The sequence below is a fragment of the Pleurodeles waltl genome, chromosome 7 (assembly GCF_031143425.1).
Source record: "Pleurodeles waltl isolate 20211129_DDA chromosome 7, aPleWal1.hap1.20221129, whole genome shotgun sequence".
Classification (NCBI taxonomy): Eukaryota; Metazoa; Chordata; class Amphibia; order Caudata; family Salamandridae; genus Pleurodeles; species Pleurodeles waltl.
Genome location: NC_090446.1, coordinates 1,153,097,650 through 1,153,123,879, shown reverse-complemented (window position 1 = coordinate 1,153,123,879; position 26,230 = coordinate 1,153,097,650). Strand labels below are relative to the sequence as shown.

At 43.7% G+C, this 26,230-nt stretch overlaps 2 protein-coding genes across 3 annotated transcripts in view; one reads left to right on the top strand and one right to left on the bottom strand.

Annotated features, from left to right (window-relative positions):
- METTL23 (methyltransferase 23, arginine) overlaps positions 1-7,563 on the bottom strand; it is a 218,361-nt gene extending 210,798 nt beyond the window's left edge. Inside the window, exon 1 of one of the 2 annotated variants that reach the window (XM_069200242.1) lies at positions 7,354-7,563. In XM_069200242.1, coding sequence (XP_069056343.1) covers positions 7,354-7,452 — 99 coding nt within the window. In that variant the 5' untranslated portion in view covers positions 7,453-7,563. The remainder of the gene's footprint in view (positions 1-7,353) is intronic. The other variant, XM_069200241.1, reaches the window with a different exon arrangement.
- Positions 7,564-8,074: 511 nt separating this feature from the next.
- The window catches only part of JMJD6 (jumonji domain containing 6, arginine demethylase and lysine hydroxylase), a 68,015-nt gene continuing 49,859 nt past the window's right edge, over positions 8,075-26,230 (top strand). The window contains exons 1-3 of the mRNA XM_069200240.1: positions 8,075-8,522; positions 8,776-9,164; positions 14,810-15,096. Of these exons, the coding sequence (XP_069056341.1) occupies positions 8,394-8,522; positions 8,776-9,164; positions 14,810-15,096 (805 nt within the window). The 5' untranslated portion in view covers positions 8,075-8,393. The remainder of the gene's footprint in view (positions 8,523-8,775; positions 9,165-14,809; positions 15,097-26,230) is intronic.

Here is a 26,230-nt window from a genome sequence, read left to right as displayed (position 1 = left end):
TATTAAGGACACGGAGGCGAGGATTATGCTTCTCTTTCCATGCTTTATTTTTTACAGCAGCCAATGAAAATCATGGAAAGTAAAAACTACATGACCCAACATAGGTCATATCACGTGATAAACTATAGAGGAGGAAGCCTATAAAGTGTTGCATCACACCTAGCCACTCCTCTTTCTTTGTCCAAAATTCACAACAGAAAAAATCAAAGTCTTAATGAAAACTTGCAACGAAAATCCTGAAAACAGATGAACTGGCATCCCACTTGACTGGAAGAAGAACGATATCGCGGCAGTCCGTACTACTTCTCATCATTTCCTAGGAAAAATGAAAAAGGTCCAGGCCATAAAAACTGAATAACATAAGGAAATGCTTATATCAACTATTCAATAGGGTGGGATAGCACTGAAAAACAGTATATTGCTTATAAAATCAATAAAATAACATGAAACTCTACAAATATATATATATATATATAAATAAATAAATACAGTGCGGTGGGATAGTCCTCGCCTCCGTGTCCTTAATAGAATTGAAACATTCTTAGCGCGAATGCTAGAATTTTTTTTATTCTATGTCAGGACCGGAGGCTCAGATTATGCTTGTTCAAAGCTGATTCATAACCACCGAGGCTATATCAACAATAGGTTTATAATAAAAAGTTTTAAATATCGAAGGTGAAGACCAATCTGCTGCCTTTAAAATGTCCTCTAATCGAGAAACCAAAGCCAAAGACTTCGATGCCATAGCACCTCTGGCAGAATGTGCACCAAATTCAGAAATATCAATGCCTGCTTCACTCAGCAACCAACGCATCCATCTAGCGAGAGTGGCTGAGGAAACAGGATGAAATTACTTAACTAAAGAAATGAGTAATTGACCCCCCATATCAGATTGAAATTCTTCTGTACTCACCTTGTAAGCTTTAAGACACTGCACCACGCAAAGTTTGGGGTTATCTACAAAACAGGGATAGGAAACGGACTTCAGATTGCATTGAGTCCTACGTGAAATGGAAAAAGAGACTCCCTCAGGAGAAAAAACTCTCCCAGCCAAATCCAGAGATCTAACATCTGATACTCTCTTACACGATATTAAACAGAAACAACATAGCGAGCTTAGCTGACAACTGTTTTCTAGATAAATATCTATTAGAAGGCCAGGATTCTAAAAAACGAAGGACAATATTAACATTCCCAAAGGGACGAATAACGGGAGCGAGGAGGATTAGCTAATCTGATACCCCTCATTGACTTGCACACAATAGGGGACTCACCGATGGGTTTACCTCTTGTGAAAGCCCTGGGATGCTCCATCTTTCCCTGAAAGACGCCATGCCATCAGAGATAGCTGGCCCGACAGGATCAATGGGTGTAACAAACCCTGAGGGTCCTGGAGGAGATTCTCCCGGAAGGGAAGACGGATCGGATGATCGCAACTCAACTCCATTGCCACCGGGAACCATGCTTGAGACCTCCAAAGGGGAGTCACCAGAACTAACTCCGCTTGCTGACGTCTGATCTGGGCCAATACCCTGGGTCTCATTAAGAAGGGAGGAAAAGCATAACTCTGTTCTTGAGACCAGTCCTGAAGAAACTCATCCGTCTTTGATGCCTCCGGATCCGGCCTCCAAATGAAAAAACGTTTCATCTGCCGGTTGAGGTGAGATGCAAACAGGTCGATCGAAAAGGGACCCCACCTCGCAGAAAGAGTTCTGAAAACTCTGGGATGTAGCCTCCAATCGCTGAAGTTTCTCAGGTGACGAGAGTTCCAATCGGCCACCAAGTTGCTGACCCCAGGGAGGTACTCCGCCACCACTGAAATCCTGTGCTGAAGGCAAAAGTGCCAAAACTCCTTCGCTATCTCCGCCAAAATGCGGGAACGAATTCCCCCCAACTTGCTGACATATCTCACTGCTGAGATATTGTCCATGCGAAGGAGAATACAACAATTCGCTCTGATGGGAGAAAGACTCTTGATTGCGAAAGAGCCGGCTAGGAGTTCCAAGCAATTTATATGGAGACTCAACTCCTCGTTGGACCATCTGCCTCCGGTGGACACCGTTCTGCACCGGGCTCCCCAGCCCCAACGACTGGCGTCGGACTCTATCACTACATCCGGAAGAGAGCTGAATATGGCCCTGCCGTTCCAGGCTTCCATATGATCGAGCCACCAATGCATCTCTGCACGGGACTCCTCTGACAGGGAAACCTGATCCGCATAACGAAGGCCCTTCTGAAGATGAGAAACTTTCAATCGTTGAAGGGCTCGGTAATGCAAAGGACCCGGAAATATCGCCTGAATCGAAGAAGAAAGCAGGCCCACCATGCGAGCAATTGCTCTCAAAGAAACAGTCTGTTTGGATTATAGACACATCAACTCTCTCTTGATTGAATGAATCTTCCCGGGAGGAAGAATCAGGAGCGACTGTAATGAGTCTATCTGGAACCCCAGAAAGTCTATCCGACGAGAGGGAACCAGAACGGATTTTTGGGAATTGACTGTAAAGCCCAGACTCTGGAGCAGAGACACTGAGCATTCCAGATGCTCCAGCAGAAGGTCCCGATCCTGGGCCATGATAAGGATGTCGTCTAGGTAGACCATTAACCTGGCTCCTTGGGAGCAAAGGAATTCCACTACTGGTCGCATTACCTTCGTGAAACACCAAGGGGCGGAGGACAGACCAAAGGGGAGAACCTTGTACTCGTAAAATTCGGTCTCCCAACAAAACTGAAGGAACCTGCGATGAGGAGGAAAAATAGGAATGGTCAGGTAAGCGTCCTTTAGATCTAAACGGACTAACCAATCTCCCTCCTGGAGGACATCTCTCAGCAAATGAATGCCTTCCATTTTGAAATGGCGATATAGCAAAAAAACGTTGAAGTCTTTTAAGTTTAGAACTAGGCGTGAACCGCCACCCTTCTTGTCTATAAGAAACACTGGGCTGACAAAACCTGAAGGATGATGGGGGACCTTGATAACGGCCCCCTTCTTGACTAGGGCTGAAATTTCTGCGGAAATGAGGTTGTGCTCTTGAAGGGAAAAATATACCTGCCTGGGCAGGCATAGCTGATACGGGAACTCGTAAAATTCTAGCTTGAATCCCTGCACGGTTTCTAAGACCCAAGCATCCGAAGAAATTAGGCGCCAATTCTCCAAAAACTTCTGAGTTCTGCCCCCCAATATTACTTCTGAACTCAAGACCAAGCTCACCTGTGGCTCCCGACTCCTGGGAGAAAGATTGTTGTCCTTTGGATCTCCCCCTGCGGAATCTGCCTTGACCATACCTAGGTCTTGACGGGTAGAAGGTCGACGAGGAGGAGTCGTAACCCTGATAGCCTCCTCTTCCTTGTTGGAAGGATCCACGATGGGGGCCTTGTTGATTGAAACAGCCGAAGGCACGCCCTCTGTAGCGTCCAGCCCCTCGAAAAAGTGGACGTAGCACTCTCCGGATGGATCTTTGTGCCTTGTCCAGACTGGCGTAAGTGGAAACAAACTTAGAAAGTTCCTTCATGAAGGGCGACCCAAAAAGCAAACCCTGGGCCACGGGGCCTGATTCCGATGCAGCGAGGTCTGCCAGCTTGGGATCTAGCTTCATCAAAACCGATCTGCGTCGCTCAGATGAGATGGCGCAATTAGTATTGCCCAAAAAACATAGAGCTCTCTGAGCCCAGCCTACCAGAATATCCGGGTTAATAGGATCACCCGATTCCTTGGCTTGAAAGGCCAATTCTAGGATCTTAGTTAGGGGTCCGGAAATGTCTAAAAGTTTATCCTGGCATCCACGCCAGGCGCGATCGATACCCTTTTTAGGATCCTTAGCAGGTTTCTTGAGGAAAGTTACTAGGGTAGGATCCAACTCTGGAGTCTCGGTAACCTTGGAGGGAAAATCAGGTCTGGGGCACTCAGATCTTAGTCTAGAGCGAATATCTTTGTCAAACCTGTGTCTAATATGGGCCTCTACATAATCCGCCACCTCAGGGGGTGGTAACCACAGAGAAGACCTGGGATGCACGATGTCCTCTGGCCCGAAAGTCAACACCTTAGGGGTAGGAACTTCCTGGTGGTGAGCTTTCTTCTTGCGTTTACGAGGAGGTGCGTCATCCTGCTCGCAGGAGTGCTCAGAGGAAGAAGAAGCTGGATCATTAACAGCTTTCTTTTGAGCCCCAGCATTGTAATCATGCTCTCTTGCCACATTCCTTATAAGGGATTCGAAGTCCGCAGCATGCGGGTTAGAAGACTGTTTAGCAGGTTGCGGGTTTGCCGCAAAGGAAGGATCTCCCATGGTAGGGGCGTTCACAGGGGCTACCCAACCCTGTTGATCTACCAAGCCCAAAAGATGGTGCTTGATGGGGTGGATGGCCTGAGCCAAGGCCTGATTAACTGAGTGACGCACACCTGCGTCTAGAGCATACACTAGGTCCTGGTCAAACGAGCCAGCAGTATCATCCATATAGTATAATTCTTCGGCTTGGTCCTCATAGCCAGCCATACTGAGATACAGCAGAAGGGAGCTCCCGAGGAGCAGTATCACAAATAAAATAATAAATCAGGGCAGTAATCAAAATGTCAAAATTTCAGATTTGGAGGGAGCTGCCCTGAAGGGGTTAAACGCCCTTGAACCAGGCCCAGCCTGAATAAGAATTGTTCCAACCCCTGTGTCCAAGCACTGGGGTGTAGATGGGAGCTGAGCCGGTGGAGATATTAAATAGAGGGACTTAATAGCGCTGTAGCGCTTTGCACACACGAGGCAGAGCCTCTAATAATAATACCCTCGTGTTGAGGGACCTAATAGCGCAGAGCGCTTAGTACCGTCGAGGCAGAGCCTCAATAATGCCCTCGCGAACGTAAAAGAAGGAAAGAAAAATCCTGATGTGTGCTCCGGTACGAGCGCTGAAGGCCGGCACCCCGGGGCGTGAAAACTATTTGGTTCCAACGCTCCGACGAGCGTGAAAAATTTCCAAAACGACACTCCGAGCAAGCGTTAACAAAGAGGCGCCCCGGGGCGGGGGGGACAAATGAAAAATACTCAGCCCGGCAGGAGCGATCAGGCACGAGGGGCAGGATGTTCTGAAATCTCACACGCGCGTAAGAAATGCACACGCGGTGAGGACGAGGAGAAACAGGGAATGAAAAACGACGTGGAGCCCATAAAACGCGCTCACGCAGAGCGCGGGTCATAAAATAATAAAATAGAATGGAATGGATAGTATCTCACCGGCATAACAGGACTGCGCGAAAGAGCGCAAGTCCTTGCTCCCTTGTTCCCACTACATCGTATAAAAAAGTGCTCCAATGGACGCTTATAAGGAGGGGAAAAGCCCGCTCCCAACACGTTATAAATAACAATAAGAAAGGAAATCACACTTATCTGGCTGCGAAGCAGCAAAGAAAGAGGAGTGGCTAGGTGTGATGCAACACTTTATAGGCTTCCTCCTCTATGGTTTATCACATGATATGACCTATGTTGGGTCATGTAGTTTTTACTTTCCATGATTTTCATTGGCTGCTGTAAAAAATAAGCATTGGAAAGAGAAGCATAATCTGAGCCTCCGGTCCTGACATAGAATTGTATGCATTAAAAACTGCACAGCTGTGGGTGGGGGGGTGGATACCGCAGCATAAGCCAGGGGAATAATCATTCCCGAGAGATATGGTGTCTGGGGAAGAGAAGGGGTTGAAAAGGGATGTCAGACAGACACTGCAGGCAGATGGAAAGTTTACCAAAATAAATGGGTTGTTGGGCACGCATCCAGCACACTAAGTGAAACAGATATGCAGAAATGGAATGGGAGTTGTCAGCCTGCTTCTGAGCTGTTGACCATTTTAGACACTGCATATGCATCAACAAGTTTGTCTTACAAACAGACCACAAACGCTTAGACCATATTCTACCTCCTCTGGAGAGTTAAAATCAACAACTGGAATTGCTAGGCTATGTCCCAAACTGCAGGAGTATGTCTTATATACCATGAAAGTGTAACCAATGTGCAGACAGTTTATCGAGGTTACCCTGTCCGACTGTTGAGGCAAAGATTCAAAATTATAATGAGCTAGATGTAGTTGCAAATGTGAGAGAGATTTACATTATGCAACAAATGACTTTGACTAAGGACTTTTGGTTTGATACTAAAGACAAGAATAGTATCACTAAAGTAAAGGAATACACGTCCTGTTTAGCCACCGACTACGAGTTTAGAAGGTACTTTACACTTGTTTGCTCAGGAAGCCAGTGAAGGAAATATTTACGGAACGACATTCTATTTCATAATGACAAATATGTGCCACCACGAGCGGTCAGAGATGTGGCCTGGTATGGATAAGGAAGTGGGCTGCTTTTAAAGACGGTAGAAGCGAAACAAACCAGTTCCAATATGAGATACGACCAGGTACAATGAGCAAATCCACCAACGTTGAGAGTAGGACATGCTGTACTAATAAGGCTTACTGAGGGAGTGGAGAAGGGAAATTCTAAATACTCTAACCAATCATAATTGTTAAAGTAAACACAAAAAGCTTAATTAAACAAGCTGGGAAATAACAGAGTAAAAAGGATTGTCAAATGTGCGAGTGACTATTGAGGTTGCAAGAGGATGTATGGTAGATGAGGATTGGAGTATCGTTCTGATGAGTTGAATAAATCTGCCTCCGGAGCAAATGTACACAACAGTAGTGTTAAAAATTATATAAATTCCGAAGGTAATTTTGTCCACACATGTGATGACCCAAAAACACACTATAGCAGATTGAGTTAAAATGACTCCTAGGATTACAGCTCCTCTGGAAGAACTATTCAAGATTGATCTGCTCCTCTCCTTTTCTTATAGGGGAAGGTGCGTTGTATATTTTATCCTTACCCCCTTACTCTCCCCCACTCTCTTCCTGTCCTTTTGGAGTGGCCGTAGAACGGTCGGCCGAACCAAACGTTAGGTTTAAGTGTGTTAAGTTGGGTTTAAGTGATTGTTCCTGCCTTTTTTCCTCACACTTCGGTGTTCCATAGTTACAGCTTTCTTATAAACATGTTTATTTCTACATTTCGGTCACCGTTGTTACACTATCGGCCCAAATGATCCTTTCCGTATGTCACCAAACTGATAGAAACCTCTTGTACATGTAGTTTTACATTTCTAAGGTGTGAAGGGAACTACTTTGCAAAGATGCTACATCATATTAGAGCACCATGAATCGGGAAAAAGCTCCATGAGCACGCAAATGTCGCACATTCGCTCCTACATCTTTTCCCCACTATACAATGATAAACCTTCTCTCATTCAATACTTTAGTACCCTGTTCTCCGTTCACGTTCCCAACTACGTGCTTCAGCAAAGCACAGCAGATTTGTGATTGCGACGCACCTCTGGGATACACACTCGCAGATCCTCTAGTTCATCCGTGCTCTGCTGAAAAGTGTAGCGTCGCACTGTGCGGACTCTGAGCGCCGTCGTTTCCCCCATTGTTTACCAAAGTGTCCACGAAATCAGGCTTCTGCTCCTTGCAGTTGGTAAGAGTAGATATTTTGCTCAAGTGTTGATTCAAATGAAAAACTGTTTCATCATGGCTGCCGTTTTGGAGTGATTTTATTTCATCGTCTTTAAAATACACATAAGCAAGTTATTTGAGCCCTTTATAGTTGTATGATGCGGCATTACCTTACTTACCGTTGCAACCATACAAAAGGTTGGCTATCTACATATTTTAATGACCACATTTTGCTAAGACGTAAACATTAAAAATATGAAGTACCCACTAAAAGTTACCCGGAACTGGAAGTACGCGGTAGCGTAGTGTTGTCAACTGAGATAACTCACACAGGGCATGTGTTGAAGGTCAAAAAGAGGGTGGCCATCTCGGAATCGCGAAGTTTGAATTAGAATATACAGTGTGTTTTTATGGTTCATTTAATTGCTATTCAATTCTATTTGGAGTCAGTGGGATTATTAATAGTATCAGAAAGCATTTAATATCAGTAGCTGTTCCTTACCCAATCCAATATGGCCGAAGTGCACGTGCTTTACGTGCCATTCTGTATGGAGTGTTAGTCCTGTTTCCATGTTACGGAATGACGTCACAGAGGCTGTGAGATACTGGTCAATGATGAATTAGAACGAGAAACAGTCGGCGGAAGTTTCTAGAAAGAAAAGCAGTCTTGAGAAAATATAGAAAAAAGAAGTAGACCGGCTTGGTGGGAGAGGAATTGCACCAGTTTTTAACAGTGAACCCCGGGGTCGGTGAAGTGACACCCCGGGGAAGCGCGGGGGTAAATAGGAAATATCTGCAATTTCAAAGTACAGCGGCCTGTGCTCCCCACCAGCAACCTCAGCCTTTAGCTTGCGAACTGTGGGGTGTACCAGAGCTTCCACTCCAGGATTACTGAAAGACGCCACTGATTCCGGGGATGAACCACAAGACCAAGAAGCGAATACGAGAAGCCAAACGCAGTGCCCGGCCCGAGTTACGGGAACCGCAGGACTGGAGCCGACGGGAGTATAGCCGGACTTTCGACCTCAGCCACAGCACAGTGCGGGTAAGGCTACCTGGGAGAGGAGTGATGTGTAACTTCGTTGTCTAAGGCTACCGTCCACAACAAGTTGAGTGTTTAAAGCTGGGTGATCCTAAGCGCATGACGGCGCCTATGTGTTGGTGACGTGAGAACTGGGCTCTGTAGCTAGATAGCGTTTCAGATTTTTTTGCCCCATCCCATTGTGTTCGCTCTTGAACGCTGTTAAGCTTTAAATTGTTTGATGAATAACGTATTATATTTTATGTAAACTTGGCAGGATAATGTGGAGCGTGCCGATTATCGCACCTTGTCAAGTGAAGAGTTTATTGAGCGGTACGAAAAGCCTTACAAACCGGTGGTCTTGGTAAACGTAATCTTAGACTGGCCTGCAGTGGAGAAATGGACCATCGAGCGACTAAAGCGCAAGTATCGGAACCAGAAGTTCAAGTGCGGAGAAGACAACGATGGATACTCCGTAAAGATGAAGATGAAGTACTACATGGAATACATGGAAACCACGCAGGACGATAGCCCACTGTATATCTTCGACAGTAGTTACGGAGAGCACCCAAAGAGAAGGAAGCTTCTGGACGATTATACAATTCCGAAGTACTTCCAAGATGACCTATTCCAATATTCGGGGGAGAAGCGTCGCCCTCCCTATAGGTATGTTATCATGAACCCAGTTATGCTTGTTGAAAGTGTACTCTGGAACACCGCACCTCGAATTATTATTATTCTAAGAAATCTTAATTTTCAAATTATGAGACCGCAGGCCTTTCGCTCCTGGGAGGGTGCATCATAGCCGGCATTGATTAAGTCTGGTTGCTAATAAACGTCTGCAATTGCACATACACGGGGTCTGGCACTCGGGACTCATCATATGATACTAAAGCAAGCATATGCAGTAAGTCTCGCATTCGGGAGAGTTAGAGCTGTTGGCGTCTTAAATGACAATGTCCTTTACCTATCTATATGTTTTTGACTTGGAGTGTATTGGATGTATGTGTTGTGGAATTAATTGGGTTGTATTGGAATTGTTACTTGTGGAGTGGAATTATGTGGCATGGTTAATAGATAGGGCTGAGAGCTGCACAGAACAGATAGAAAGGAAGATAGAGAGGACTAAGTAGTTTGTGCAGCAAGTGGTAAATGAACTTGGGACAGAGGAGAAGAAAGTGTGTGTGAGAGAGTGAAAGAAAGGGAGAGCGGGCTGTAGATGCATAAAGAGGGAGTATCTGTGGACGCATAAGACATCTTAAAAAGAGGAGGAGAGCGTGGGTTTGAGGGACGGAAACCTTAAAAAGGCAAGGAAATAAACTGCTTGGCATGTGTGAGGAAGCAGAATAGAGAGGCAATACAGAATATGAGGGAAGAAAAAGTGGGATTGTAGGATAAGAGGGAGTAGTGGCAGTGTGAAGTAGAGATGAGAGGGGCAAGAGGTGTGGGGAAGAGTTGACAGAGTTGGTGGAACTGCAAGGGAGAGATGTGTTGGATTGGAATTTTGTTGTGGGATTCTGTGTGCTCTGTCAGTCGCACACTGCCACAAGATGATTATGGTAAGAGAAAGCACTCATTGCCCTTGAGAAAGTTGCGTTAACAAGAACTGTCTGCAAAAGTATTTTTGTTGTGAGTCGTTTCACTTCATTAGCTCGCAATATCTTTTTATTACCCCTCTTAGCTGCTGGGCCATTTATTTGGCTATTTGGGGTGGTTCGCGCTTATGCCTTCATAACTTTTGTCCACATAGGCTGTCCATGCCAAATTTGTGTCCTTTTTTTCCCCCCAACATCCTAGACATTCTAAAGGTGCCTTTCAGGAACGGGTAGGCTTGAATCAGAAAACACATTTTTCAACACAATTTTGGCATTTTACTGGGACATACCCCATTTTTAGTGCTTTCAGGCTCCTTCCAGTTAGTGACAGAAATGGGTGTGAAACCAATGCTGGATCCCGAGCAGCTAAACATTTCTGAAAAGCAGACGCAATTTGGAATTTAGCAAGGGGTAATTTGCGTAGATCCTTCAGTTTTCCTACACAAATTAACAGCTAAAATAGATTGAAATTGAGGTGAAAAAAAGAACCATTTCCGGCCACGTTTTCTTCTATACCTTTTTCAGCTGTTGCGGATTTTTGAAAGTAATATACCGTTACGTCTGCTGGACTCTTCTTGTTGCGGGGATACATAGGGTTTGTAGGTTCATCATGAACCCTAGGTACCCAGAGCCAATAAATGAGCTGCACCTTGCAATGGGTTTTCATTCTAGACCGGGTATACAGCAATTAATTTGCTGGAATATAAAGAGTGAAAAATAGGCATCAAGAAAACCTTTGTATTTCCAAAACGGGCACAAGATAAGGTGTTGAGAAGCAGTGGTTATTGCACATCTCTGAATTCTGGGGTCCCCATACTAACATGTGAATTACAGGGCATTTCTCAAATAGACTTCTTTTTTACACACTGTCTTACATTTGGAAGGAATAAATGTAGAGAAAGACGAGGGGCAATAACACTTGTTTTGCTATTCTGTGTTCCCCCAAGTCTCCTGAAAAAATGGTACCTCACTTGTGTGGGTAGGCCGACTGCCCGGGACAGGAAACTCAAGATGGACACGTCACATTTTTACATTGAAATCTGATGTTTTTGCAGACATGTCTAGCTGTGGTCTTTGACCTGTAGCTCAGCCGGCACCTAGGAAACCTACCAAACCTGTGTATTTTAGAAAACTAGACACCCACGGAAATCCAGGATGGGGTGACTTGTGGGGCTCTCACCAGGTTCTGTTAGCCAGAATCCTTTGCAAACCTAAACATTTAACAAATAAAACACCTTTTCCTCACATTTTGGTGATGGAAAGTTCTGGAATCTGAGAGGAGCCACAAACTTCCTTCCACTCTGCATTCCCCCCAAGTCTCCCTTGAAAAATGGTACCTTACTTGCGTGGGTAAGCCTAGTTCCCGCAACAGGAAATGCCCCAAAATACAACATAGACACATCACATTTTTCTAATGAAAACGGGCATGTTTTTTGCAAGGTGCTTGGCTGTGGTCTTTGGCCTCTAACCCAGCCGGCACCTGGGGAAACCTAGCAAACCTATACATTTTTGAAATCTAGACATCTAGGAGAATTCAGAATAGGGTGACTTGTGGGGCGCTCACCAGGTTCTGTTACCCAAAATCTTTTGCAAACCTCAAAATTTGGCCAAAACGCCTTTTCCTCACATTTCAGTGATGGTAAGTTCTGGAATCTGAGAGGAGCCACTAATTTCGTTCCACCCAGGATTCCCCCAAGTCTCCTGATAAAAATGGTACCTCACTTGTGTGGGTAGGCCTAGTGCCAGTGTTGGGAATAGATCACACACTGGTCAGTGTTGGTCCTTACATGAGGACAACTGTTGACCCTAGGGTGATCCATTCCCGACGCAAGCACTCAAGTTGGGTAGCGTTTTTATCAGGGCATGTGGGGAAACACTGAGTGGTAGGAATTTCGTGGATCCCAACATATTCCTATAGTTTGTGTGACAGAAATGCAAGAAAAAATCGTTTTTATTCAACATTTCAGCTTTGCAGGGTATTCTGGGTCAGAAAACTTTGGGGAATCCACCCAAGTCACACCTTTGCGGACTCTCCCGGACGTCTAGTTTCCAGAAATGTCTGGGTTTGGGAGGTTTCCCTAAATGGCCGCCGAGCCCAGGACCAAAAACGCAGGTGCCTGCCTTACAAAACCAGGTTGTTTTGTGATAGATTATTTTGATGTCTCCACAATACGATTTTGACAGTGGAATTTAGGGCTGAACTAAATCGGGGAGCTACCAAGAGAGCACTCTCTCTTTCCTTGCCGCCGAAGCACCTGTTCTGTGTGTTGGGCTAACCAGCTATTGTCCTGCTGCACAGACTGCTTGCGAAGGGACAGCAGAACTGTCCTCATCACCTCCCTCATAATCACTGGAAGAGGAGTTATTGAATGGTGCTCCTCCAATTGAAAACTCACTCCCAGAGTCTGAGCTATTGTCCTATCCCTCAGATGCTATCCCAGTCTCTGATCCTACGTCAGAGCTGTCTTCTATAACCCGAGTTAGGGCTTGAGAAGCAGTCATCCAACGAGGTGCCATCTCTGCTACTGGCTAAACTGTCGCTCTAAAGCGCTAGACTACGTAGACTGTCACAAAATTGTGGTTGGGTGGGTGTGAGATACCTGCAACAGTAGAGGTCACTTACCTCCGCTTCTTCCCTCAATCAGCATGTTCTCTCAAGACACTAAAAAAAAAAACACTATTACTTCATCTTGTCACATACCAATCGTCGCAGTCTTTAGCACCTCCAGCACCCAGTCCAACAATCATTATTGGTTCTCCCACTTCCATTACCACCTCCTCAAATTCCCTCACTACCACCCAGCAAAAGTGCATTTCCTCTCTCCATAGCAGCCCCCCCCGCACATACGTTTAATTTGTATTATAGCGCAGGCAAAGGCTGGCTTTACTAATCCAATCAGCCATTCACATAAAATACCGTTTTGATCCTTGCAGTAGGCATATAAACATTCTGTGCTACTTTATGGCATCAAAACTGTCACTAGAAAAAAGTCAGATCCTTTTCTAGCAGAAACATAATCACAAGAATTGACTTTTTTTTTACTGCACATTTTAAGGGTTTTCACCATCTCTTCTTTAATCTTTTGCCACACTGAGAAAGTTTAGAAATTTACTCTTGCTGAGCAGAAGTAAAATTTGTTCCACAGTTGGGAGGAAAAGGGGCTGGAGAGAAAGTGAACTTGTAAACGCTCAACAGATTTTCACATAAGCAAATGAACCATGCATATTTCCTCATGCAAAAATGCAGTTCACAGATATTTTGTAGGAGAATGGTTTCCTGACCTACTAGTGTAAATTATTGTGAATTTGTGAAAACCATAATTCTGCACTGATGCATGGACATAAACCAGGGATGCACTTTTGTGAGTTTCTTTAAGAATTGGGCCCATAATTAGGTCTGGCATGAATCAAGAACTTTAGTTTTTTTTATTCTCCTCTTTCACAAGAGGCAACTCTGCACCCAGAGTAGTTTTATTTAGTGCTAGGAACATTATGGCAATGTGTACCTTTTTGAGAACAAAAAATATTTTTATTTTTGCTAATGTTTCTTCTGTAATGGTGAAGACTGAGCAGCCCCTACAGCTATAAAGTTGTGCAAAAACCATGTCAAAATAGGACACTCAAAGACAAAACCAAAAGGCTGACCGCCAATGTCAGAAATTTTGGCTTTGCCATTGCTTGTTTATTTTCATGTTTTTAATAACCCTGTTGAAACTTGTTACTCTGATTTTCCATTAGGGATATTTTTTGGAAATACAGCATGCTTCAACACATTTTACTTAACGATGCTTTAAAGAAATGGTACCTAACATTTCTCAGTGATTTAGCAAAACGTTTTTTTTCCTGGTTCCATTCACTTTTTTTGTGAACAGTTTATTTTGAGAGCAAAGAATCATCACATTGCTTTCAAGACTGCAAATATTTGCATCTTATCAGAGGGCATTAGTGTAGCATTATAGTAGCAACATATTGTTCAACTTTGCAAACGTGTGTGTGTGTGTGTGTATATGTTTTTAGACAGGAAACACTGTCAGTAGTTCAGTCCAGGGGCTTAATACATTTCTTTAGGGCGCTCACCGTAATACTAAAGGTTTGGCGTTGATGAACCATAAATAGAAGTTTGAGTAGCCTTAATATATGAACAGAAATATTACCGTAACTGCTGACAGTGCTCTTCTCTGATCGGTAATGTACTTTGAACTGGCAGCCACAGGGTTTGAAAACCTGTTGTTCCTGACACACAGACAATATGTCCTGGGAGTCGGGCTATCTGATTTCCACATCCCTGCAGTGACCACATGTTTCTTCCTCCTGTGCTGTTCACTCCTCAGTGTGCTTATCTCCCGTCCCCTACATTCCATGTTGCTCTCTTCCTTGTCTGCTGTTTGTCCCACCTCCTTGTTTATTTTTCTCCGGGGAAGTCTTATTTAACACACCCAGAGAACTATTGTGAACACCATCGTTTTTGCTTCCTGGACCAGCAGGCCCCATATTTGTCATCGTCACCCCAAGGCAAATTAAATGTACCGTTTCGATGGCAGGAGTGGCATTTGTTCTTGAACAATTAAATAATCATAAATTGTTAAACATTTATCCAGTGTTCTGTGAACTCATTGTAACTTGCATGTCACTTTGCGTTCTTGCTATAAAAAAAATTCAAACAGTTAATAGCTTACTCAAAAGAGACATAACCATGTTTGCTGCATTTTTTGGCAGATGGTTTGTGATGGGACCTCCTCGATCTGGCACAGGAATTCATATTGATCCCCTTGGAACCAGTGCTTGGAATGCTTTGGTTCAGGGTCACAAACGCTGGTGTCTTTTTCCCACTAACACTCCTCGGGAGCTGATAAAAGTGAACAGAGAAGAGGGGGGAAATCAGCAGGATGAAGCCATCACCTGGTTCAGCATTATCTATCCTCGCACCCAACTCCCTACTTGGCCTCCTGAGTTTAAACCATTGGAGATTTTGCAGATGCCTGGAGAAACTGTTTTTATACCAGGTAGTGTAATGTGGTCTTCTGCATTAATTTTTTGCTTTCCCCAGAGAACAATTAAGTTTAAAAAAAAAAAAAAAAAAAAAAAAATACCATTACAATGTGTATAAGTTTTGACAGTGCAGCTGTTAACCAGATGTGTTGCTGACACTATTTTGAGAGTGAGATTTGGATTTGCCGTTTTCAGCCATTGTCTTTCTGGAGCCAGCCTTACTCTGCCATGGTCTTGAAACTTTATAAATCACATCTCGTCCCAGTCCAGTGGCATTATTCGTGTCCCACTTAATGATATTGGCTGTTTGAATGTATCCTTCTGTCTCTACTCTGGAAGCAGCCTTTACAACACAGTAATTTGCCCGTAACACCTTTACTGCACATTTTATTTTTACTACGCATGCCTTTACCGCACATGGAACGCCTATTTAAGGTAAATATAAATGTACGTGTATGTATGTACTGTGTGTGTATAATATTATCATTTAAGGATTTATTTAGGTTTGGGTACAGGGTTAGGTTTGGGGTGGTAAGAGTATTTTTAGGGGTAAGGTGTGGGTCAGGGTATTGGGTGGCAAAAGTATTTTTAGGGTTTAAGGGTGGGTAGGGTATTGGGTGGTACACATACCTTGATTCATAGTTATTTGCGTGGTCAAAGGCATATGCTTGGTAAAAGCATTACATTGAAAAAAATACATGGTGAAGGCAAGCGTGTTAATTGACAGCGTTGTAATGTATTAGAACCCTCCACTCCAGGGTTGCGTTGTGAACTGCCACCTGTTATTACACCCAGCAGATTAAATCCAGTCCTATTAGCTTTGCTAGTTTTGGTTTTGTATTGCACTCTTAGTTGCTGCTGTTTTACTGACTAAACAAGGTTCAAAATCGGAGGACACACAACATGTATACTATGCCGTTTGTCATGTTTGTGGTGACGGTGATCCTAAATTCTTATTTTTCTTTACCAAACACCTTTAAACTGGTTCTCTGGCTCTTCACCGCTTCCATCTTGCCCTTTTATTTATAGTTTGAGTAGCTTGATTAGGATGAGGTCGCCTAGGTTTTTTTTTTTTTTTGCATGGTTGGTACGGTTTATCCTCCATTTATCAAAACTAAAAGTCAAGATCGTGTCTCCTCCTTCTCCCTCCTTCTCCTTCTTCTCCCTTCTCCTCCCTTCTTCTCCTTCTCCTCCCTTCTTCTCCTTCTCCTCCCTTCTTCTCCTTCTCCTCCCTTCTTCTCCCTCCTCCCTCTCCTCTCCCTTCTCCCTCTCCTCCTCTCCCTTCTCCCTCTCCTCCTCTCCCTTCTCCCTCTCCTCCTTCTCCCTCTCCCTTCTCCCCCCTCTCCCTCTCCCTTCTCCCTTCTCCCCCCTCTCCCTTCTCCTTCTCCCTCTCCTTTTTTCTTTTTTCTCATGGTCTTTTATATTTATTTTGACTAGTAAAATGTCCTGAGTAATAATCTGCACATATACCTTTTTAAGTTGGGAGTTTTGTTCTTAGCTGTCTCTAAGCGTTGAAGTGCTTTCAAAGGGCTAGCTTTAAACATGGGTGCATTTTTCTAATAGGATACAACTCTTTCCTATAGCATGCTTTATTAGGTTATTCTGCCCTTATATCTTATACCCAGCATTCCGTTAAAACTTCATATCTGTAGTTTGTGGTTGTTAGCGCTACAGTAGTGTTGTGTGTGTATTTCCTCCAGTTCACGTTGTATAACAAGTTTTTTAAATTGGCTATTGCACTTTTGGAACCATTTCGGATGACATCTTGTGTTGCCGTGTTAATGCAATTTCGGTGTTGGTTTATAATTCTCAAATTGCTATCCTACAGTTAAAATACAAAAATCAATGTTGTTTTTTATTTTTTTGTGTGTAGTCTGCATGGTTCAATATGCTTGCCTGATGAAGCACCTCTGGTCAAAGAAAAAACAATTGCAAGAAAGTGTTCAATAGGTATCACTTTTTCACTTTGGTCGAAATGTTAAAGGGAAAATAAAATAGGTATTTCCCAAACTGTTCTGTCTGTATGCTCCATGTGGTCAACTAACCGTGTTTTTTAAAATTTTTATATATATCTGTGGAACAGAAATCCTTTAACACACTGTTGCCCATTAACTCCTTCGCTGCCAGACATTTCTAAAAACTAGACACCCCAGGGAGTCCAGGGAGGAGTGGCTTGCATATATCCCCCAATGCGCGTATTATAGTCTAAAATGCACACAGGTTTGTGCACTTCAGCAACCTGACCCCAAACAGTCTTGGGTGAGGTACTTTCATCGTGGATTGTAGTCAGCATGTAGATATCTCTCCTGTATGCAAATGTCACAGCTAAAAGTTAATTACGCACTGCACTGTCCGCTACAGGTGGGTTTTTTTCCTTTTTTTTTTAAATAATACAAAGCGGATTGTGCCACAAGCAAGTCTCCACTTTGACCAATCCCCCGGACAGTTGCACATCAGTGTAGAAGTTATCTACATATAAATGGTGAGCTTTGTTGAACAGGGCTAGTGACTCGCCCACAGCTCTTTCCCTAGAACATAGATCTCTGAAAAACGATTGACAAAGTGATCGAGGACAGGCTGAATCTTAAAAAGACTGTCACAATCAGGATGATCTTGTGGCAACACTAAAGCATTATCAACAAAATGCAGCATCCAAAGCAGAAGGAAATACCAATTATGGCTCATGTTTGCAGGAAATATAGGTATTGTCATCAAGGGACTAGTAGGCCAATGAAGACGGTGACGGCTGCCTTATCAGGCACATCAAAAAAGTTTAACCCAAGAACTTTTTCAACTCATCCAGATTTGTAGGAGCCTATCAGGTAGCTTGAGTAGGGCATAAGTCTGGCACTGTCTTTCACATACTGTTCAGCGTACAAATAAGTCCGCTCAACAATCGCATTAAAAAATACACCATCCTTAAACAACTGAAAAAATTATAGGCAAAAAGTTTTCTGTATTCATTCTACACCTTACAACACCACTAAAGGCAGGCAACAGTGGCTGCACCATGTGTAGGACAACCCAGAGTCCAGTACTTCCTGTGGGGAAACCTCTCAGCTCCAGGCTGCAACCCAGATGCCTTTTGCTTCACTATCAGCACATAAGTGCCTTCCTCTATCAGTGTCTTCCTCTAAAAGCGGAATTTCATCTGCACTAAGAATGACTTAATCAGATGATTCCTCTCGGACTGAAAATTCTCTGCCAGAATTCTGACCTTCCTCCTCTGGCTCACGTACAGACTCAGTCTCATAATCGTGGTCAGAGGAAGACACAAAAAGCATACCAACAACCTGTTGAGCAGTCATCCTACAGCTAGCGATAATCCTTCCTAATAAAAGTAACTTTACAAATAAGTCAGTCAGGCAAAGAATCTTTATTCGGCAAATGCCATAGAAGTACAATGCATTTCAAACAAAAAAATTTTATAATCAAAATACAGTACAAATATTAAAAACAAAGATACAAAAAACATCTTCAATCAACATTATCACAAAATTCTAAACATTGCCATTATCAGTTAACCCTATAAATACAAACGTGTACAGTACAAAGGTAAATGCCCAGCATCAGAATAAAAACATACATTGCCAGATTATACCAATATGTGTCTACTTCGATCAGTTCATATTGTTTCGTAATGGCCATAGCCGATTTAATAAAACTTAAAACAGGATGGCACAATTGTATTGAAGAGAGTTTTTGAATAATAATCAATGCCTCCTGATAAGATGTAGTTTGCAGTTTATTTAAAATTGGCAAGATAAAAATTTGTCTAGGTGCATAGTAGAGTGGACAGAATAAGAAAAAGTGGCACGTGCTTTAAGAGATTATCAAAAGGGCAGTTTGGGAGCATTTTATGCCAAGTACATTTCTTTGGAAAAGCCAGTCTAAAATGTATAAGAGTTAATTTAAATAAAACAAGGAGAGAATATAATGAGAAGCTCGAAAACCAAGTTAAATGTGGTTCTACCACTGTGGAGGTAGAGATTTCAACGTAGGATTCGAACGTTTTCAATTTTGCTGCCTCTTGATATCTGCAATTTGCAGCATACTCTATATATTGTGATTTCAGCAATTCCTTAGCATTAGTAGGTAGAGACCCTGGATTAATAAACATGTTCTCTAGCCCTAAATTCCAAAAGGAATTTTGAACATAAGTGAGCCACGGAATTCTAGTTGATTGGATACAGTCAATAATGCAGTCTTGTACCAAGCTGGCCGCAGGGTTTGACCAAACTTTTAGCCATAACAAAAGTGGGGCAATACCAACCAAATCCTCAATATACCGTACTCCCAACTCCTCATGGCAAATAATATTTGCTACATTCTTAGGTACCAAAAGCAGCCTGTGTAAAAATGTATTCTCAATTCGTTGTAGACAGGCTGATTTGATGTAACCCCAAAGACCCGCCCCGTACATGGCTGCAGAGATGCATTTAGATTTTATAAAGCATAATAATCTGATGAACTGGCCTATGGCCCAGTTTGCAGGCAAAACTGAAGATCGCCTATATGTTTCACTCCATTTGTTGGATCTTGAAGTTAAGATGGGGGTACCATGACAGGGAGGAGGTTAAATGTAGTCCTAAATAGCAAAACTCTTTCACTTTAGTTACGATATTTCCATCCATAGTAAAACATCTGGAACGTGTGTTTCGAGGGCCAAATGTCATGATGTGTGACTGTGCAAAATTAACTTACAAGTCAAGATCCTGCATAAAAGTTAAAAAAAAAAGTCTAATAAATTCTGAAGACCAATTGCTGTACGGGCAATCAAAACAGCATCATCAGCATACAATAAAACCGGGGAGTTGTCTGGATCCCATCCTAGGATAATCCTTACCATTTTGTACTAAAAAACAATCAAGGCCATTGATATATAACAAAAATAAAAATGGTGCTAAGGTGCAACCCTGCCTAACTCCACGTAAGGATGGAAAAGGAAGGGATCTCTCACCACACTGGCCATATTGAACTGAAATTGTAAGGTCGGTGTATAACCGTTTAATTAATTCAAGCACATCCTGGCCAATCCCCATTATATCCATGAGTTGCCACAATTTCTCTCTATTCACCAAATCAAACGCACTTGATGAATAAAAGGTAAGTGAATAGATCCTTTTCTGATCGTGACATATTTGCTGAGAATAAGATGTAAATTTAAAGCCTGCTCCACTGTACCGATGCCAGGTCTCAAGCCATATTGGATTGGAGAGAGAACTTTTGTCTTATCTGCCCAGTCCTCAAGCCGGGTCAAGATAACACTTTCCAAAATCTTGGCAGTAGAATCTATTAAGGAAATTGGTCTGTAGCAGATTGGATCTGGTCTATCTCCCTTCTTAAAAATAGGAACAATTATTGCCAATTTCCATGAAGAAGGAATATTACTTTTAACTGCACTAATCAATACATTTGTGATTAATGGTCCCCAGAGGTCTGGAATAGATTTGAAAAGATCGACCGGGACACCATCCAGGCCAGGGGCTTTCCCCAATTTCGATCGTTTAATGGCTGCAATTACCTCATGTAACTCAAAGGATAAATTGTTCGTATTCAAATTTACTGCCACCACATTTGAATTACTACAATCCCCTTGTTCGTAATGGGAATCATTTGCAGGCTGAAATATCTTCGTGAAGTGTTTCACCCAGACCCCTTCAGGTATCAGACACTCGCCCTGTTTATTATCATATTCCAGAAAGTAAGGGTGATTAACTACTTTCCAGAATTGTGCAGGGTCCTTCAATTCCGTAGCCGCAATGAGTTCTTCCCATGCTCTGTTTCTAATTTAATTTCTCCTTTCCTCCAGGGCTGTCTTATATTGGCCCCTTGCCCGTCTAACTAGTTCCCGACTAAACGGGATTTTTTTCAGGACTGATTTTTAACTCTTTATGGGCGGCTGTACAGGTTTAAACCATTGCCGTGGCTTGAGACAATGAGAAAGCCTATTACTCACTGAAGCCTCAGAAATGGCATTGCTTAAGGCTTCATATTCTAATACCAGATGAGGATATGAAGGCTGTGGCATTAAACACATGTTAATGGAATCAAGATTTTGCTCAATAATTTGCTTATGAAAGATTTTTGAATCTATATGTTCGATGGCATCTGTCGCTGTAGATACGCATGTTTTGCATAGCTCGCCATCTGGTGTTGGGTCGGAGTGTTACAAGTTGTTTTTCTTCGAAGAAGTCTTTCGAGTCACGGGACCGAGTGACTCCTCCTTTTGTCTCCATTGCACATGGGCGTCGACTCCATCTTCGATTGTTTTTTTTCCGCCATCGGGTTCGGACGTGTTCCTGTCGCTCCGAGTTTCGGAACGGAAGATTAGCTAATTTCAGAAGATTTTCGTCGGTATTGTTGCGTTCGGGATCGGCGTAGTTAGAATCAACACCGCATCGAAGATCGAAGAGCTCCGGAGCCCTTCGGGGTAGTTTTCGATCCCCCGTCGGGGCCTGCTCGGCCCGACCGCGTGTAGAAGAACGCTGATGGAACGGACCCCGTTCCGTTTCTGTCCCAAATGCCACAAAAAATACCCCTATACAGACCAACACTTGGTCTGTAACCTGTGCCTGTCACCTGAGCACAGTGAAGACACTTGCGAGGCCTGTCGTGCGTTCCGGTCCCGAAAAACACTCCGAGACCGTCGAGCCAGAAGACTTCAAATGGCGTCCACGCCGACAGCCCACCGAGAGTTCGAGGTACAGGAAGAGGAAGAAACCTTTTCGATACACGAATCGGACTCCGAGGAATTCGACGATCCACGAACCGTGAGTAAGACGTCGAAAACCACTCATAAGAAGATTGTCAAGGCCCAGGGGACGCCACTGCCACCAGGCCATGGCTCCACCCATAAATTCGGTGACCGACCGTCGGCACCGAAAAAGGCCCAATCAGTGCCGAGACCGTCCGACTCCGGTCGAGACACCGGCACGCAGCCTTCTCTGGACCGAGAAAGTGCTGGAGACATACACCGAGATAGCGGTGTAGACACGGCTCGACGCCGAGACAGCGGCACCGATGAAGATCGACGCCGAGATGTTTCGACTCCGAAAAAGAAAAAAGTCACCTCGGAGCCGAAAAAAGATGCAGACAGGGTTTCGGTGCCAAAACAACCTGCAACCGACCCAGTTTCAGGCTCTTATACAGAAGAGCAATCAATGACCTCCCAAATGCGAAAGCATAGGTTTGAGGAAGACCTGCAATCCACCGATGTAGACCATACGCAGAAACGTATTTTTATACAGCAGGGGACAGGAAAGATAAGCACCCTTCCCCCTATTAGGAGAAAGAGAAGACTGGAATTTCAAACTGACCAAACACCACAAACAAAAATGGTGAAAAGGGTTACTCCGCCACCCTCTCCTTCACCTATAATTCACGTCTCACCAGCACAAACTCCATCACATTCCCCGGCTCACACCACCATGAGCCAAGGTGACCAGGATCAGGACGCATGGGACTTATACGACGCCCCTGTGTCAGATAACAGTCCGGAGGCATACCCTACAAAGCCATCACCACCAGAAGACAGTACTGCATATTCTCAGGTGGTGGCTAAAGCAGCACAATTCCACAATGTAAGCCTCCACTCAGAACAAGTCGAGGATGACTTTCTATTCAACACCCTCTCTGCCACCCACATCTCCTACCAAAGCCTGCCTATGCTCCCTGGTATGCTTCGGCACGCAAAAGACATCTTTAAGGAGCTGGTCAAAAGTAGGGCAATCACACCAAGGGTGGAAAAAAAGTATAAAGCGCCTCCTACAGACCCTATTTTCATAACTTCACAGCTGCCACCAGATTCTGTCGTTGTAGGAGCAGCTGGGAAAAGGGCCAACTCCCACACATCTGGGGACGCACCACCCCCAGATAAGGAAAGCCGCAAGTTCGATGCAGCTGGAAAGAGAGTCGCAGCACAAGCTGCAAACCAGTGGCGCATCGCTAACTCACAGGCACTTCTTGCGCGCTATGACAGAGCCCATTGGGATGAGATGCAACATCTCATTGAACATCTACCCAAAGACCTACAAAAGAGGGCAAAGCAAGTGGTTGAGGAAAGACAGAACATTTCAAACAACCAGATACGCTCCTCCATGGACGCAGCAGACACAGCTGCAAGAACAATAAATACATCTGTGACCATCAGAAGGCATGCATGGCTACGAACGTCTTGGTTTAAACCAGAGATTCAGCAGGCAGTTCTCAATATGCCATTCAACGAAAAAGAACTGTTCGGTCCAGAAGTGGACACGGCGATTGAGAAACTTAAAAAGGACACGGACACTGCTAAAGCCATGGGCGCACTCTACTCCCCGCAGAGCAGAGGAAATTACAGCACCTTCCGCAAAACACCCTTTAGAGGGGGGTTTCGGGGTCAGGCCACACAAGCCGGCACCTCACAGGCAACACCATCCAGTTACCAGGGACAGTACAGGGGAGGCTTTCGGGGCCAATATAGAGGAGGGCAATTCCCTAGGAATAGGGGAAAATTTCAAAGCCCCAAAACCCCTACAACTAAGCAGTGACTCACATGTCACTCACCCCCTCCACACAACACCAGTGGGGGGAAGAATAGGTCATTATTACAAAGCATGGGAGGAAATCACTACAGACACTTGGGTTCTAGCAATTATCCAAAATGGTTATTGCACAGAATTTCTACAATTCCCTCCAAACATACCACCAAGAGCACAAAATTTATCAAAACATCATTCCGAGCTCCTGGAGATAGAAGTTCAAGCACTATTGCAAAAGAACGCAATCGAGTTAGTACCAAACACACAAATAAACACAGGAGTTTATTCACTGTACTTCTTAATACCAAAGAAGGACAAAACGCTAAGACCAATCCTAGACCTAAGAATACTAAACACATACATCAAATCAGACCACTTTCACATGGTCACACTACAAGAAGTGTTACCATTGCTGAAACTACACGACTACATGACAACATTAGACCTCAAAGACGCGTATTTCCATATACCAATACATCCATCGCACAGGAAATACCTAAGGTTTGTATTCAAAGGAATACACTACCAATTCAAGGTACTGCCTTTCGGTTTAACAACCGCACCAAGAGTCTTTACCAAATGTCTAGCAGTAGTCGCTGCACACATCAGAAGGCAGCAAATACATGTATTCCCGTATCTAGACGACTGGCTAATCAAGACCCATTCGTTAATAACGTGCTCAACCACACAAATCAAATCATACAAACCCTCTACAAACTAGGGTTCACAGTCAACTTTGCAAAATCCAACATTCTGCCGCGCAAGGTACAACAATACCTAGGAGCCATAATAAACACAACAATAGGAGTAGCCACTCCAAGTCCACAAAGAATTCAAAAATTCAACAACATCATACAACGCATGTATCCAACACAAAAAATACAAGCAAAGATGATATTACAACTCCTAGGCATGATGTCTTCATGCATAGCCATTGTCCCAAACGCAAGACTGCACATGAGGCCCTTACAACAGTGCCTAGCATCACAGTGGTCACAAGCACAGGGTCACCTTACAGATCTGGTGTTAATAGACCGCCAAACTTACCTCTCGCTTCTATGGTGGAACAATATAAATTTAAACAAAGGGCGGCCTTTCCAAGACCCAGTGCCACAATACGTAATAACAGATGCTTCCATGACAGGGTGGGGAGCACACCTCGATCAACACAGCATACAAGGACAATGGAAAGTACATCAAACAAAACTGCATATAAATCACCTAGAACTGCTAGCAGTTTTTCAAGCACTAAAGGCTTTTCAACCAATAATAGTTCACAAATACATTCTCGTCAAAACAGGCAACATGACAACAATGTATTATCTAAACAAACAAGGGGGGACGCACTCAACGCAATTGAGCCTGCTGGCACAAAAGATATGGCGTTGGGCAATTCACATCCAAATTCGCCTAATAGCACAATTTATCCCAGGAATTCAGAATCAACTCGCAGACAATCTCTCTCGAGATCACCAACAGGTCCACGAATGGGAAATTCACCCCCAAATTCTGAACACTTACTTCACGCTCTGGGGAACACCTCAAATAGACTTGTTTGCGACAAAAGAGAACGCAAAATGCCAAAACTTCGCATCCAGATACCCACACAGGCAGTCCCACGGCAATGCCCTATGGATCAACTGGTCAGGGATATTTGCCTACGCTTTTCCTCCTCTCCCTCTCCTTCCTTATCTGGTAAACAAACTCAGTCAAAACAAACTCATATTAATAGCACCAACTTGGGCAAGGCAACCCTGGTACACAACGCTGCTAGACCTATCAGTAGTACCCCACATCAAACTGCCCAACAGGCCGGATCTGTTAACACAACACAACCAAACGATCAGACACCCAGATCCAGCATCGCTGAATCTAGCAATCTGGCTCCTGAAATCCTAGAATTCAGACACTTACAACTTACCCAAGAATGTATGGAAGTCATAAAGCAAGCCAGAAGGCCATCCACCAGGCACTGCTATGCCAGTAAATGGAAGAGGTTTGTTTGCTACTGCGATATTAATCAAATCCAACCATTACACGCAACCCCAAAACATGTAGTGGGTTACTTGCTTCACTTACAAAAATCTAACCTAGCTTTCTCTTCCATTAAAATACACCTTGCAGCAATATCTGCATACCTGCAGCCTACCTATTCAACTTCCCTATATAGGATACCAGTCATTAAAGCATTCATGGAGGGCCTTAAAAGAATTATTCCACCAAGAACACCACCTGTTCCTTCATGGAACCTAAATGTTGTCTTAACTAGACTTATGGGTCCACCTTTTGAACCCATGCACTCCTGCGAAATACAGTTCCTAACATGGAGGTTGCATTTCTCATCGCCATTACCTCTCTAAGAAGAGTAAGCGAGATTCAGGCGTTTACAATACAAGAACCTTTTATACAACTACACAACAATAAGGTCGTCCTAAGGACTAATCCTAAATTTCTACCAAAAGTTATTTCACCGTTCCATCTAAATCAAACAGTGGAACTTCCAGTGTTCTTCCCACAGCCAGATTCCGTAGCTGAGAGGGCACTACATACTTTAGATGTCAAAAGAGCATTAATGTATTACATTGACAGAACAAAGAGCATCAGGAAAACTAAACAGCTATTTATT